The following is a 15930-nucleotide window of genomic DNA, read 5'->3' on the forward strand; positions in this document are numbered from 1 at the left end:
GTAACCTGAAACTAGCCATTATGCATCACCGCCTTATTAGCTTCACCTGATTTAGCTACACCTGTCTTTTCCCACTCAGCAGGGCAATAAGGGTATTTTTAATCTGCTCTAAATTGCACTTGCAATTTGTTTTAATATGATGAATCTCTTTTCCTACTGTAAACATTTAAATAGTTGCAAAAGCTAATCAGATCATTTAAGATGTGCACATATTCCTAATGAACAGTATATATCCGTTCCTGTTGTCATCTCTCCCTCCATCAGTATAGCCACTACTCAGACAAATCTTTAGCACATTTTGTAGCACAGTCTTATCACCTCACACAAAAGGCTGGAATTTCCCATACAGACAGTGAAGACTACTGCCACATCGAAACATATTTTCTCTGCTGATTCATGCGTTACAAATCCCACAATGGATAGCACAAACCAGAAAAGACTGAAAAATACTCAGATTAAAGAATAGCTTCCCATAATCTTTTTGTATGGATGCATTTTTCACTAATGGATTAAAAGAATAATTTCTAGTCTAAGTATTCCTGAATTAATTCTGTTTGATATAATACTGACTTGACCTCTGCTCAAATACATATATGTTAAATACAGAAATCTCTTTCCTCTCTCTCATCAAGAGATACCAAAAACTAAACCTTTCAGTAAGTGATTAGACAACTGTGCAGAAAATAAAACTCACAGAGAAAAAAAAAAAGGAAATTACATTTTTTTTATCCACTGTTTGGTTAGTTCTAATACATATTATATTGATGTATGTGTTTGGGTTTTTTTTTACCATACAGATAAAGCAGTAAGAAAAATATGAATCCCTTTTTCTTCATCCCAAATAAAGAAGGGGAGAAAGTTAGTGATAATACAAAATACAGGAAGAAACAGCAAAGAGGAATTGTATCAGATATGTAAGAAATACACATTAAAAGGAGGGCAGAAACCTGTCAAGGAGGACCCTTACAAAGTTGCAGGAGTAATTTTACATTAGTAGACTAACACGTAACTGCCTGTGTCTTTGGAGAAATGTGCACGTGGTGAGGAGAGAGTTCACAGGGCTGCCAGGGAGGCCAAACCATTTATATGAGAATGTGAGAGGAGGACACGGAGAGGATTAATGAGAAAAGGGCGGATGAGCCTGAAAATACTCTCAGAAATCAGCCAACGTAAAATTTGACACTGAAATATAATGAATTGAAATTTCCTATGGTCGTATCATGTGAGAAAGCGAGAGCACTGCCAGTTCTCAAAGATCTTCTAATGGCTAGTATTTTAACCAAACCCCCAGCTCCTGAATTCATACAACCACATGAGATTTCAAATACGTTTCTTTAAAGGAGGTTTCTTTTCTTGTGCTTGTACGAGTAATCTTATTTAAAACAGCAAACTGTCAACAGCCTCAAAATACAACAATTAAACTCAAAATGTACATTTTTAAGTCTCCTGACTTTATATTAGACTTTATTTCTTTTCCTGGATAGACTTACGATGTTTTACTACTCAGTGCAGTTTGAAATGCTGAGTGGTACTGGAGATGCTAAGTGACCACTCAGTCCCCAGTACCTCAGCTTACAAATGTATCAGTCCGTCATGAGGAATGACTGTTTTATGTTGTTTCAGCGGCGGGCAGCTGGCTGGCACAGCCACGTGCACACTGCTCAGTTTTCTTATTTAGCACTGTTGAAACTGTACCATGGTACTCACTGACAGGGACTCCTAGATCGTTGATGGGGTTCTCTCCTACTGCAGGAGCCACAGGATCTTGCAAAAAACATGGTACTCTATTCTTTAAAAAAAATAGGTTAGCTTTTTGCTCCTACTATTACCATTAGAAAGACCTTCCAAAAATCCCATTGCTGTAAAGGTTAGGAACTTTTTTCTAATTTTCACCTTAAATTTGCACATTGCCAGTTTATATCCATTTGGTTTTGTGTCAGCACTACCCTAAAACTTAAATAGCTCTCCTGGATCTTTTTCTCATTGATGCTTATCCAGGATTTATTCACACACAGTTCCACTGATATGAGCCAGAAGTAGTCCTACTGTCATCTGTGTATCTACAGTGATACAGTTTTTTTAACACAAACCTAAAGTGTGTTAAAAAACCCCAACAAAACAAAACAAAAAACCCCCAAAGACAACCTGGTTCCTTGGGATTTTTCTGCAACATTGCAAGATACATGAAATGCAAAGCTACTGTCCAAAAATCAAAGATTACAAAGAAGGAAGTAGGCACAGACCACGCAGGACTCACCCCAAACTCTGTGCAGACGATGGATGGATGGGTTGTGTGCTGAGTGCACCGCGTGACATGAAGTGTCCCACACACCTAACAGCAGTGCTCCAGGGGGCTGGCAGAAGGCTCCTAAGCCTCCCAGGAAGTCCCAGCCTGCCAAATTTGTTAATTACCATACTTACACACACCTATCAGAATAAGAGTTACAAAAGGAAATGATAGAAACAACTGACATACACTTGGAACAAAATGATTTTTCCAAATGGCTAGAAAAGGTTGAAACACAGTTTGTCAGTTTGGGGATGGAGCTAGAAGACAAACTGCCTGGAGTAATGTTAGGTCACCTTTATAAAGCCAGATGTTACTCTGATCATTAGCTATTTAGTCTAAGCAAGCAGATGTTTTTCTTTTTGGGAACTTCTGCTGAAATCATGGAGTTCAGCATATAAAGCAATTGAAGAATCAAGTCTTTTTTTAAACACTGATTTTAAAGGCTTCATTTTTCCTCAAAATACTTGCTTTAGCTTTCAAAAAGCTTTCAGTTTCTTCAATATAAGCTGCCCCTGCAGAACACTACAAGTTTTGCTTTTGCAAGGCTTTGACAAGTTTGAAAAATAGCATTTCATTTGGAAAATCATGTTTTGAAGAACTATGACGCAAACCAGTCTAAATCCCAATGAAGTTGCTAAATCCTTCCATTTACTTAAGGAAAAATTTGAATTTGGCCTGGATAGCTACTAAAAAAAGACCAGAAAACCTGTCCCAATTAAAGAACATGACATGATTTCCAAGGAAATTTTAAATGAGTCAGGAATTCTTTGTCAAATTCTGTTAGGGAATTTACAGAGACATATGTCTTCATTCACTAAGATACATTTGATTTCATTTATTTTTATGCAGCATCCTGTATTTACAGCATTTCGAAGACCAATTTTGTAACACAATTTCAATACAGTCAAGTACTCTAGATGTCTCTTATTTCACCCTTTCTGATGTTATTGTTTAACCAACTCTTCACTGCTTTTACTGTTATCCTATCTCAGCAAACAGATAAATAAGGCAGCGAAGATGGATACCTCTTCAAATGCTGCCTGCTTTGTATTTTGGTCTTCAGGTAACCCAGTATCTAGCAGAAACCTTTTGGCAATGAGGATGACAATTCAGAGCCAAAGTACTAACGGACACACTGCTCCTGAAAACTCTTAATGAAAAGTCTCACTAGTCAGGTAAGCAGTCCCAGTATCTTCACACAGAAATGCACATTGCTGAATGCTATCTGCAAAGTAGGATCTCTAATATTTCAACATCACACAAAGAATTTTCTGCAGTCTGTAAGTTTAGTGAAACATAAAGGGCTGTAGGAAAAAAAATATGTTACCTTGTGTGTCTAACTGGATGCTATAAAAATCTAGAGAAGTAAATGTTGCTTTTTACATGCCAAGTAGCCAAGCCACGTCTAGCCTGTTCTTCAGCTGCTGAATCTGAAGGTGTGGTGTAAATGATGGATTCGACAGCCCTGACTTAGACAAAAGCCCAGATGCAAGATAGCATCTAGCTGAATCACCCACCTGTTAGGCACTAGCAGTAGGCTCCAGAGCCTTAAAGTTCAGGCTCCTACACTGTCTTTAGGTGAGCTAGGCAGCTGAGTGCAATAACAAGCAACTGCCTTGCCCAAATGACATTCAGCTGCCCAGGACAGCTGATGTAAAACGCCGAGTTGGTGGAAACGCATCTGAGCTCTGCCCATCTTTGGGAGGTTGGGTCCTTCAGAAGTGTAGCTTGGAATCCCCTTCTGAGAGTAAGTATCTGCAACTTTCAAAGAAATGAGCAAAACCTGCTCTTTTTAGAGCACAACCAGAGAAAAGGCAGTGGTAGTGATTTATGCGTTGTATCCAGCAAGTGGATAATGAAATATAGAGTATGAGCAGCCGTAAGAACTCGTATTTCCTCTCTTGCTGTACTATCCTACGAATTCAGAGTCCTGCCTCCAAAATCCTGAAGCAGATGCTTAAGGAACAGTAAGAAAAAGGAAAACTTGTGTGATACGCTTGAAAATTTCCTTGCAAACTCTCCCAGGCTCTATTTCCAGCTCCAAAAATTCCTGAAATGGATGTGGTTTCCATCTCCTTAGCAACCCTCAGTAGGTTTCTCTTTCAAGAGCTTACCTAGTATCCCCTCAAAACGTTTCGCTCTCAGAGCAATCTACAGCAGAGTTTCACAAGTCTATCACCTGTTGCAGGAAGAACTACCGTTTAATTTTATTTATTTGTAAATCTGTCTCCTACTGCCTTCATTTGCTGTCCCCTTGCTCTTGTATTGGAAGAGTTAGTGAAGAATTTATTCCCATCACTTGTGAGTTTATAATGCTTTGCAAAACAAGCTTTTAAGTTGTCTTTGGTCTTGACAGGGAGTCCTAGCTTATTTGGTCATTCCTGAAAAGAGGTACCTTCTTGCCATTCTCTTACTTTTTCTGGGTCTGCTGTGCCCTTTCTGAGATGAGGGGAACATAAGCATACACAATATTTAAGAAGTAGGTTAGCTATGATTTCATGCAGTGGCATAATGATGTTATTTGTTCTCTCCCTAGTCCTTCCCTGTAATTGACCCCCTTTTTCTTTTTCTTCTTTTTTTAAGGAAAAATGCTTCAGTTTAAACAGGTATGAAGAGTCCTCTCATTTGACAAAACCTAATGTTTGGAGACAGGAGATTCAGGTTCAGATTCCTTTAGCTCCAAACAAGTCTTCCCTCTAGACTGTCCTTCCTTGATAAAATGCTTCAGTCACTGGGCCATGACATGAGAAGGTGGCACAGCCATCTCCTTGTCCTTTGTCTTAAACAGAAGTAGTGACAGCAGTCAAATCAAGACATCTGATCCTGTCAGTGTCTATTTAGGGAAGCCTTACTGGCTTAAGGATCAGGGAAGTCATCTGAAAGAACATTTGGGTTTGAATCCCAATTAAAATTCGGAGGGAAAGAGGCACTGAGATGCATATAATAGGGTCAGGTAAGGCACATGCAGAAGAGGCACTGTACCTGCCTGAAAGCTTCCCTGGAAGCCCTGAAAGGTACTAGCTGAGTCAGGGACCCTTTTAATTAAAATTTTGGGTTCAGGCACCTAAGTTCCACCGACATCCTACTTTCAGTGCTGAGCCTTCCTTAACAGATGTAGGATAGTATTTTTGTCATCCGCGGGACTTTTACCACAATAATCATTTCTGAAATTAGCTAACTCAAACAATAGCTCCTGGAGTCTTCAATTAGTAGTGAAAAATACTTATTTCTAGGGTGAAATATAGCTAATTCTGGTGGATCAAAGAAAACCCAAGTCAAGTATGGGCAAGAAGTAGAAGGCAATAGGAGCTTTTGAGAGGCATGCCTCATCTAGAATAATCCATGACACTTCTACACAGTGCCTGTTTTTCTTAAAAAGTCTATTATTTCACCTCAACCAGATAGTGCCATAGTATCAGCCAGCGATGCAAAATAAGTAAAATAAACCCTCACCTTGTTTCTAAAGTCTCCAGTTATTTCCACCTGAGCCTCAAGACTGAATTGACCGACATCAGTGATTTGTATTCAACAAGCAACCTGCACCTACCTTCCTACAAAAGTACTCTGCTGCCAACAGTTCCTCAACAACCTGCTGGAGCCAAGTTTCATTTAGAGTCCCAGCCTCTTTGAAAAATTTGCTATCTTTCATTTAGTGGATTTTGTTTATTTAATACTGTAAGTCCTTTTCTTCCTGTTGATTTATCTTTCTAATGCAGAAGCCTTGACATGTATTCAAAAAGGTAACTTTTGTCTTTATGGGAAAAGAAGCTTATTGAATAGCCAAAGGATGTCTCATACAGGAAAGCCACATAAATGGTGCACGAAGCTGTGAGAATCGAGCTGTTAAATGGGAGCGAGGGGCTCCGGAACTGCTGCAGACTTCCAGGCCCTACAGGGAATACTGAGAAGCACGGCACGTTTGAAGAGGAATTGAAATTGTCAGCGAAAGAACAGAATCTGTTCACCCTTAAATTCCTAATTAGAGAACTCATAGTGGGCAGTGACCACTTAAATGATGAGCACAGAAAACGAAGGAAATCGCCTTCCTTAAGAAATGGGCAAGTGCCTGCATTTATAAATTAACATCCTGATTTATAATCGAGATTATAATTAGAATACTTTCAAATTACCACTGTAATTTTAGATGTATTATTTAGTTTCTCTCCAGGAATTCAGATAGAAGAGTATATTTAGAGGTGAAGTAATGCCAAATACAACTTAGAAAACTTTCCTTACACATTGTATTGAATAAACATTGCAAAATACAGCTTTAGCTATTTTAGATATGTCCCACAGACTAGTGTGCTGAATAAATATTAGGTTACACTGACATTAACTTTTAAAATGTCATTCATTTCTGCACAACTTTTCATATGTGCTAGAACTTGAATGTAAAATAAATCCATACTGTATATTTAGATTTTGGTATATATCAATCTCTATGGTACAAAAATGCGTAACATACAGATGGTTTAACAGTCCTAAAATTCTTATTTTTGTTTTAGCTCTTATGTTTTAGATATGGCAGGACTAAATTTCTCCATAGGAACTATATATCATTATCCACAGGAACATGTCATCTTAAGTGTAAGATATGCTGAAGCTTTAAAAATAATATACAGTAATATTACTGTGATACAATTGAGTTTGATGTATGCCAAGCATCTGGCCCACAAAAATACTGCCAAAATAAGAGGTTAGTGCAAAAAAGAAGGATCTGATCCCATAGTCCTTTAACAGCCTAAAGGGCTTATTGAATCTAAATGTGCGGACGTGAGAATGAAGAGAAAGTGTGACTGGATTTAGAAAGCTGAGCCAATGCTGTCCTTCAGATTCTCATTATTATTAATTGGGGCTGTCCCATAACGAGTGCGGAGAAGTTGCTTTTCTTGTTGGTCATGAGATGTATGCTGTCTGCTAGCTTGGAAATACAGTCCTGATGTCAGTTGTATAAGAAAAATTAGAGTATTTAGGGAAACGTTACTACTTTTGTGTGAATAAAGTCATGGTACTGGGATGCCAGAAACAAACTAAAAATGAGAGAAAGATCTTTTCTAGATAGTGAAAAATTAAAGTGAGACACAACTAATTAAACAATTCATAGTTTAATTGGCTGCATTTTGAAAGGCAAAACCCTGGTTGAGGTCAGACAGTGAGAGTAGTAAGGTGTAGATGAGCTAATTTTGGAGAGACTTTTTATATTATTTGCGGAAATTACCCACACATCTTGCTAGTGAGAGCAGGGAATATTTTTTTAAGTCTTGCCTAAATATTTACACCTCTTTGATTCAAATTTAGCCACAATTATAATGTAATTTGTTAAAACATGTTCCTTTTTCTATTAACATCTTCTTGCCTACACAGATTCATAAATAGTCTACTTATTGAAAAGACTCCAGGTATTTTTTCCATAAGCACAATGAGACAAAAGCTACAAAAAGGGCACGCCCCATTGACTTTCAGGATGCTGTATGGAACACATCAGTAAGCTGGGTCAGAATTTCAAAGAATATCTTCAGCCTGAGATATATGCAGGCTGAAGATTACAGATTCAGCTATTTCCCATTTAAAATAAAAATGTAAAAAAGCAAGTGAATTGTCCACAGCGTTTTTTCCCCTTTAATTTTAGTAACAGAAAGAACTTCATAGGAAATCCCTATTCTAACTACACAGTAGTGTCCACGAATAATCACACAGGACTTCTCATGTGCCCTTACTTGTGACTGAATAGCATCTCACTCCACAAGTAGTTCCATTGAACTTCACTGAATGGCACTCACTGAGAATACTCAGATAATACCCTCCTCCATAAATAATTACATCAGTACTTGGCTTCAGCAACACTGTGGAGGAAGGTGCTATTCATATCGCAGCAGGGATATTAGAATCAAGCCCCTAAGCATTTCTTCAATAACACAGAGAACGAACTGTCACTGTCTTGTCATTCCCAAAAGAACTTTTTGCCTCTGTCTGCTCTAATAGGTTTTTCTTCAGTGAGGTTGATTTGACCGCCTCGTCTTTTCTGAACACATATGAGACTGCGACTTTCCTGCTGAATCTCCCAGAGGCAACTCTGGGAGCAAAACTCCCAAATAGATTCATTAGAAAGGACCTCCTGTAGAGCTCTGTACGTGACCAGCTGACAACTCAACATTTTTTTGAAACTACAAGCAAATGAGGCCGGGACCTACGCATTGCCTAGCCTCAAACTAGTAAGCGTAGTCTCCAGAATGCAAAGGGAGACTGACACGCTCTCCAGCAACACCCCATTCACAGAGCCCTGGGTCTGGTTTCTTCCATACCAGAAATACCTAATGGTAAGAGCCAGCCTGTCCAACCCAGTCCTCCTCTCTCACCAAGCCCTAGGAACCATACACTGGTAGTATGCAATCATTTATTGTATTTTTTTAATGAAAAAACAAAAGGAAATAATGTCAAAATTCTAACAAAATATTTACTCCTATGAACTAATACTATCAGATGAGAGCATATTTAGTTATGGAGAGATACTTAAAGAGGAACATATTCAAATGAAATCTGATTAAATCAGTCTAAGAACCTGTACAGGGTATTCATTTTTGGGAACAATCATGTCATTGAACACACTGAGCAGTCTAGCTCATGAGTCTTCAGAATGAACCACCATTGAGACCAAATCATCCATCACATCTAGAAAGGGTGTCCCCTTCAGGTCAGGTTTGAGAACAATAGTGTATCAGTCCAGAGAAAAAAAAAAAGTAGCTGCACTTTTATTATACCTCATGCGCGAGTGAAAAACCTTGTTTTCCCATCCTGACAGATCTTCTAAATTCATGAATATAACATACATATGCAGACCATGTATTTGAATATTACATTATACAAAACCACCTTATTTCTAAAAAGACATGAGGTGAAATTATTAAAAAACATGGGTTTCATTAGGAAAGTTATGTTTATGTCTTACATTGCTTGCAACATGGTAGGATCATCTGAACATGGAAGCTAGTCTCCAGAATTGAATTGTGTTGTATTACGTTATGATCATATCGTGGTACACTTGATCTGTACTCACACGTTTTCATATACCTCCACACACATATACAAGCACCTGCTAATTTTGTCCTTTAAATAGTCTTGGGAGTACATCCGATTTTAGGAAACAGGTTGGCGACACAAGAAAGATGTTATGAAAACTTATCAAAAGTTTTATGACAGGCCATTCTTTGCCAAACCAGTATAAGGGAATTATATTAGAATAAGTACCCCGTTTTTAGAAATAGGTTAGTTTAAAAGTGATATTAAAATGCTATTAATGCCCTTATAAAGATCATACATTTTAATTAAAGGTTACATTCATCACATTTACAGTTGAATTATTCCACTACACTTTCGGAAAGGAGGTAAAAATATTTTTCACATGACAAAATTTTAAAAAGTAGCTTCCTCCGACTAGCAGAACTTGGTACGAAATTGCTTTCACTCCGAGTAACCTAACACCGATCTTTGTTTACAGAGCTTCATGGTTTCAGAAGCAGCACCACCTATTGGGTGAAAAATTTAGGTTAGCGCCTACTTTATCACGAGAGACCTATTGCAAAACCGGTTTTGTACATAATGGGCTGAAGCTCCTAAGTTCCTCATACTTAAATACAAGCAAAGAACTAGTATTTTCTAGTGATCTATTTGATAGAGGCTTATAAATTCAAAACGATCATTCAATACGATACAAAACCCACCACTTCAGCTCCTAATATTTATTTGATGAAGTATTTAAGACGGCACTTCTAAACAGCATCAACTGACTCACGCTGGTTATAATAATAATACCGAATAACAGAGCGTTGCATGGGTTTTAGGATGCGCTCCAGTTGCACAGATCTGAATGAGTTGAAAAGTAATTTGGTTATGTAAGTAGTCCTACTAAAATCTATATATGAATCCATATTCGGTATGCAGTGTCCCACGTGAATGAACGACTTGTATTTTCTTTTCGAGGCAGCAGTTATACCCTGGTTTGGGGCAATCACTGACGTTGCCCGTTCTAGGAGAACGAGTCTTTTTTTGGACTGAAATTTTGCACCCGTCCCCGGTTCTCTTCGAAACTGTTGATGCGAGAGGCGAAAGTAAAATTTCATACCCCACGCCCACGGAGAAGCTCGATGTCAATACTGCTTGGCAGGGATTTTCTCTCTCCCTCCTGTCACAGGCGCACACCCTCTCCCCCGCGGGTGCGGGCTGCCCACGGCAGACGCCGCTGTGGGAGCGGAGGCAGGGTGGGCTGGCGAGCCCCCCGCGGAGCAACCCGCCTGCGCCCGGGGTGGCGTGGGGGTACCGCGCATCCGCGGAGCACGGCAGCGGGAGGCCGAGGTAAAAACGGGTAGGAGAAACGTTCCCACCCGTGGTGTTGACAGCATGTGTCCGCGGCGTGGAAGAGCCGGTGATTGCGCCCGCAGCTCTAAGCAAAAGGGATCAGAGGGAGAAAACCTCACCGGAGCCCGGGGAGAAAAGTTGGTCTGAAACCCAAAGATGAATTCATGCAAATATCACTCACCCACTCTGAGGATACAGACGAGCTGGATGCAGGCAACCAAGCGCCCTAGAATGAGCATGTCCAAATCGTCCTTTGCCTCCTCCCGTCTGCCTGCCTGCCCGTCCGACTGCCTCTCAGCCTCCTGCCTGCCTGCCTGCCTCCGCGGGCAGCTGCACCTCTCCCCAGTGGGGAGCCGGCTCCGCGCCGCGGCCGCGCCCGGCGGCCGCCCCCACGCCGCGGGCGGGCGGGATCAGCGGCGCTGGCTGCTGGCGGGGCCGCGGCTCAGCGCATCGCGGGGGCTCGCCGGGGGCCGCCCTCCGCTGCCGAGGGCGCGAGTGCCTGCGGGGGAGCGCGCGGGTGGGTGCGGGTGTGCCCGGGTGGGGGTGGGTGGGTGGGTGTGTGGGTGTGCGTGTGCGTGCGTGCTCGCGGGTGTGCGTGTGCGCTTGATGTGTATGTCTGTGTGTGTGTGTGCGCGGGGGGGCGGAGACCGCGCGCTGCTGGGCGGGCGCGCACGTGTGCGCGCGTGTGAGTGTGTCTGCGTGCGTGTGTGTGTGAGTGTATGCGTGTGCGGGGGGGGGGCGCGCGAGCGAGGGCGGTGGCGCGCGCCCGCCCGGGGGCGGGAGGGGGCAGACCCCCCCCCCCCAACCGGCAGGAGGGAGGTAGTCGGGGGCCGGGAAGGGTTCACGTCGCCGCGGCCAAAGCGTGGCCCCGGGGCCGAGGACCCCGCCGCAGCGCCGGCGTGGGGGCAGAGCGGCTCCGCGCGGGGCAGCCTCCCGGGACACCGCCACCCCCCCACCGGCGTGCGAAGGAAAAGTTTATTTCGGCGGGGAGGGGGGTGTGGGGTTTCTGGGGTCCCGGAGCGCAGCGAGATGAGGGGCCGGTTGGTGCGACCCCCGGGAGCGCATGCTGCAGGGACGCGGAGCCTGGCAGCCCTTCGGGGATGCGGCAGAGCGCGTACACGGAGGAGCCCCGTTAAAAAGCAATCGCCGGGGGCCGGCTCCCAGCGATGATTTAAGGGCCCGATTTTGCAAGCCCTTGCTGCTGAGCGTAACCGTGAGAATAATCGCGCGGAGTTCGGCGGGGCTGGTAAGCGGTACCGGCCTGTTGGTAGGTGGCGGCTGCAGGCTGCACCCCGAGCCGGGGAGCAGAGAGGATACGTGTTCCCCGGGAACCGCAGAGGGGAGCGGGGGAAGGGGGCTGGAGCGGCAGAGTATGATTATCCGCCCTAGAAGTGGGTCAGGGCGCAGGCACTGGCGCCGTGTTTTCGGGAAGACCAAAAAAAAGAAACCTCAAACCCCCCAAACAGGAAGTTAAAAATTAAGGGAAAGAAACAGCGGGTCCCGCGTGGTGGGGAAGTGCGGGGCGGGGGCGGCAGTGCCGGCGGGGCGGGCACCGGGCCGGGCCGGGGGGACCTGCGCGGCACCCCGATGCGGAGGGAACAGGCACCCTGCCTCCCGGGCTGGGCCTGACCCCCCACGGCCTTCCCGCGCTGACCTGAGCCCTCTTGGGTGTCCTGGTGTGAAAAGGTAGGTGGGGGGCTAGAAGCACCTCTGACAAACACTCTGGGCTTTGGGAATGTAAGACGACACACGCGATCCTCCACTTCGTCCCGGGTCCGCCCAAGTCCAGCCCCGGAGCCGTGTGAATGGTTTCTGTGTTTGCGGTACTGTTCCCATCTGAGTGAAACCGTCTACTCGGCACGGATGTGATGCGACTTTTAATGGTGGGCAACTTGGTGCTTTATAGGTACCCTGTTCTACTGGGCCTTAGTCCTCAGGCACCGGAGCCACTTCTGCCAGCTTGTCCTTCCAAGGAAACAAGGAAAAAACTCCTGTGTCAGTTTTTCATTTCGGTGTCCGCCTGCTCTGCCTGGCTGTTTGGGATGTTATGAGCTATCTTGACGTGAAGCAAATTGGAAATTTCTGAGTGAACAGAAGTTACAGGAGAAATTGCCGAGATGCTCAAGCAGTTGATTCTATTTGGAAAGCAGACTGCGGACGTGTCTTCTCATGCAAGGTCAGCATCTTTCAGGGTCCTAGAGAGTTTACATGCAATAGAGGTTGGTTCATTAGGGGAAGGATTAACTTTGAATGACAGTTCTTGTTAAACGGACTTCTGGTATCATGGGAAGAAACAAGTTCCACGTGCTGAGCTCCACCAATAAAAAACTGTTTTAGGATTGTCCTAAGGGAAAATGTTGTTAAAGATTTTAGTCAGCTGATTTTCATATTACTGAAAGAACCTAGATGCCAGGAAACGACTGTAGTGGTGTCCAAACCCATACACACACAAACACACACGAACACACCGATACCCATATGCAAGACAAAATATTAATACCAGTGGATAATGTATTTGAGACAAACTCCAGCTGCAACACCATTTTGCAGTTGGCTTAGTTTCTCAGTAGGAATAAGAATTATACACTATTGCATAGCAATATGTATAGGTATTATTATAGTATACAGTATAAAGCCAGTGCCTGCAGGACTGCAGTAATGCATGGCTCTCAGGCTATGCCTCCGCTTGGCTTTCCTCTCAAGCTGGTAGGTAGACATAACTCACGTTGCTTGTGAGTACATGTGAGCTTGCAGCAGCTTCCAGCTTCCCCCTCCACCCTGGTGGGAACCAACTTTTGAGCAGTTTGGTGCCTTTCCATCTCCAGGTTTTCAGCTGTGGCCAAAGATTTGTGATCATCTGACAAGGCTAAAGATCACTTCTAACAGTTGCTAACACCGTTGCCTACTCAGGTGGGTGCTGGAAAAGCTTTAGATAGGTCAGTGTGCTCCCTTTCTTACAGGGTTTCAAGAATCCCCTTTTATTTATACCATGAAGAAGTTACCCATCGTGAACACACCCACACCGAAGGGCAAGCACAGCGTTCATAGGTGGCAGAACTATGTCCTAGTTTTCCACAGTAAATTACTACAAAGAGAGAATCAGGTCCTGACATGGTCATTATGCCAATAATTAACTTTCACTTCCAGCAGGTAATACATTGTAATATTTTACAAGGTGAATGATAGACATCTAGGACAGATCAGCAGTGAATGTGTTAGACTCTCCATCATTCGAAACCTTTACATCAAGAATTTAGTCTCCTTAAAACATGACCACAAATGTCTACACTAAGTAACTCGTGCAGTTTATAGCTTATAATACAGAGATAATAAGGATGGATTAGAAGGTTCATCTCTGGCCATTCAGTGTATACGCACACCTGGTCAGAATAAGAATAAAATGGTAATATCCTGATGTGATAGTACTTTACAGCTGCTTTGAACAGGTGTCAGTGGTTTAGAAAAGACACCAGGCCAGAGGCCAATTCTTACAATACCCCTCTGGTTCTTGCGCTGAAGCATGGTTGGTGAAGAAGCTCTCTCTATAGCCTAGGAAACACTTGGCTCTGGTAGGGTGACAATATTAATCTTCACCTTTAGCTGTTGTGTCATGGTGTTTTAGCTTGTGCTGCATCAAGCCAAATTCACTAAAATTAATTTGGAAATAAGGAAATCTGTGAAGCGAATCAATTCACTAGTTCTAAAGACATGATTTCTATTACTGCTTCCTCTTTCTCCTACGTTAAGTGTAAATAACCCACAACATGATACAATAGCAAGCAGACATGAGAAAGGCTTGTAGTTAACATTCCAGATTTCTATGTCTTTAAAACTTATTATTCTTATTGATGACTTAGACTTATACCCCGTAGTAAATATTTTGCGGATTTACATAAAGCTTTTCTTTCATTACGAAACATTTCTACTTGTCCTTTTATGGAACATTCACAAGTTTTGATGAGAAACTGGTCCCTCTTTAGTTTCTGTGTTAACATTTTCCCCTTTTGATAAGCCTTTCCCTTTTTATTTTTTAAATATCTTTAATTTTCAGCCTTCTTTCATTCTTCTCATCTGATACCAAATATTTTCTTCAAATCTGCTCTTTTTATCCATTGTTACATTTTTCTCAGTCTAAATGAACCTCTCCTCAGTGTTGATACTACATTTTCCTCTGTATTGTGACAATCTTATTATTCTCCAGGGTGAGTCATTCCCTGTCTTGTTCAGCTTTTTTTCTAGCTTGTTTTGAGTGCTTATGTTTTTTTCAGAATAATGTCAATTTCTTGTTGCATTTATCTTCTGCTTCTCTTGTGGTAAATGTTTTCATTTTCAGTGCTGTCTGATATTTGTCAAATCCTTTTTTGGGTTTACATGCAGCCTTTATTTTCCTTTCTTTCCTATATGAAGGCTATACCACCAGTGTGTCTTGATATGTATGGCACAGTACATTAACAAAGAATCTGGTGGACTTCCATCTTTAGTTTCTAATTTACCGGAGAAATCGACGTGTAAATTCAAAATATTAAAAAGGTGTGTGCAAAAGGCATGTTGTCCTGACAATACTTTCAACTATCATCATTAGGAATATCATTCAGACACTTAATACATTAAGTGTCATGCTGAAGTCAAATGTGTCAGATCTGTCTGGTTAGAGTGCTGTTTTTTCAGAGAACTTTTTACCATGAGTATTTAATATTAAATGGAGGAGTATTAGCACAGGAGCTCAGACCTTTTTTTTTTTTTGTAATATTAAGATACAAAATGAAAGTAAAACCAGTATTTTTGTCTACCTCAATTTTGTTTGGCATGTTAGAGTTTCAAGATCATTAAAAACTTATTAACAAATAAATAAAGACTGTTTTTGCCATATTTTAAGTGAATTCCATTTTTTGCACTCTGTGTAATGTAGTGTTGTTTTCATTTTTTGGTATTGATCTGAGGCATTACTCTCCCAATTCAGTTGCCTCCAAGAACACAGAAAGACAAGAAGAATGGTGACATTGAACTGCTTATTCAGCCCTTCACAAAACAGAAGATGTAACTGAATTCTTTTTCAAAGCTAAACCCAAGGACAGTAAATGGTATATATTTTCCTCTCGGAAAAAGATCAGAACTTGACAGTTTGCTAACAGCCAGGTGCCATCAGACCCTGGGAAGAGCTAGGCAACAAAGTCTATTCACATAATCTGGTTTTATTATTTTAGTTCTCAGTAAGAACCAGTTGAAAAGAGCTGGGCTGTTAGATGCACTAAAGACAGCACAGTTTAAACCTGTCTTTTTAAGCAGCT

General features: G+C 42.2%; 1 protein-coding gene across 7 annotated transcripts in view; it reads right to left on the reverse strand.

Annotated features, from left to right (window-relative positions):
* The window catches only part of PTPRZ1 (protein tyrosine phosphatase receptor type Z1), a 146872-nt gene extending 135863 nt beyond the window's left edge, over window positions 1-11009 (reverse strand). For all 7 annotated transcript variants that reach the window (XM_076330130.1, XM_076330121.1, XM_076330105.1 and 4 more), the window contains exon 1: window positions 10824-11009. In XM_076330130.1, coding sequence (XP_076186245.1) covers window positions 10824-10881 — 58 coding nt within the window. In that variant the 5' untranslated portion in view covers window positions 10882-11009. The remainder of the gene's footprint in view (window positions 1-10823) is intronic.
* Window positions 11010-15930: the final 4921 nt, after the last annotated feature.

Source organism: Aptenodytes patagonicus, chromosome 1 (assembly GCF_965638725.1).
Source record: "Aptenodytes patagonicus chromosome 1, bAptPat1.pri.cur, whole genome shotgun sequence".
NCBI classification, from domain to species: Eukaryota; Metazoa; Chordata; class Aves; order Sphenisciformes; family Spheniscidae; genus Aptenodytes; species Aptenodytes patagonicus.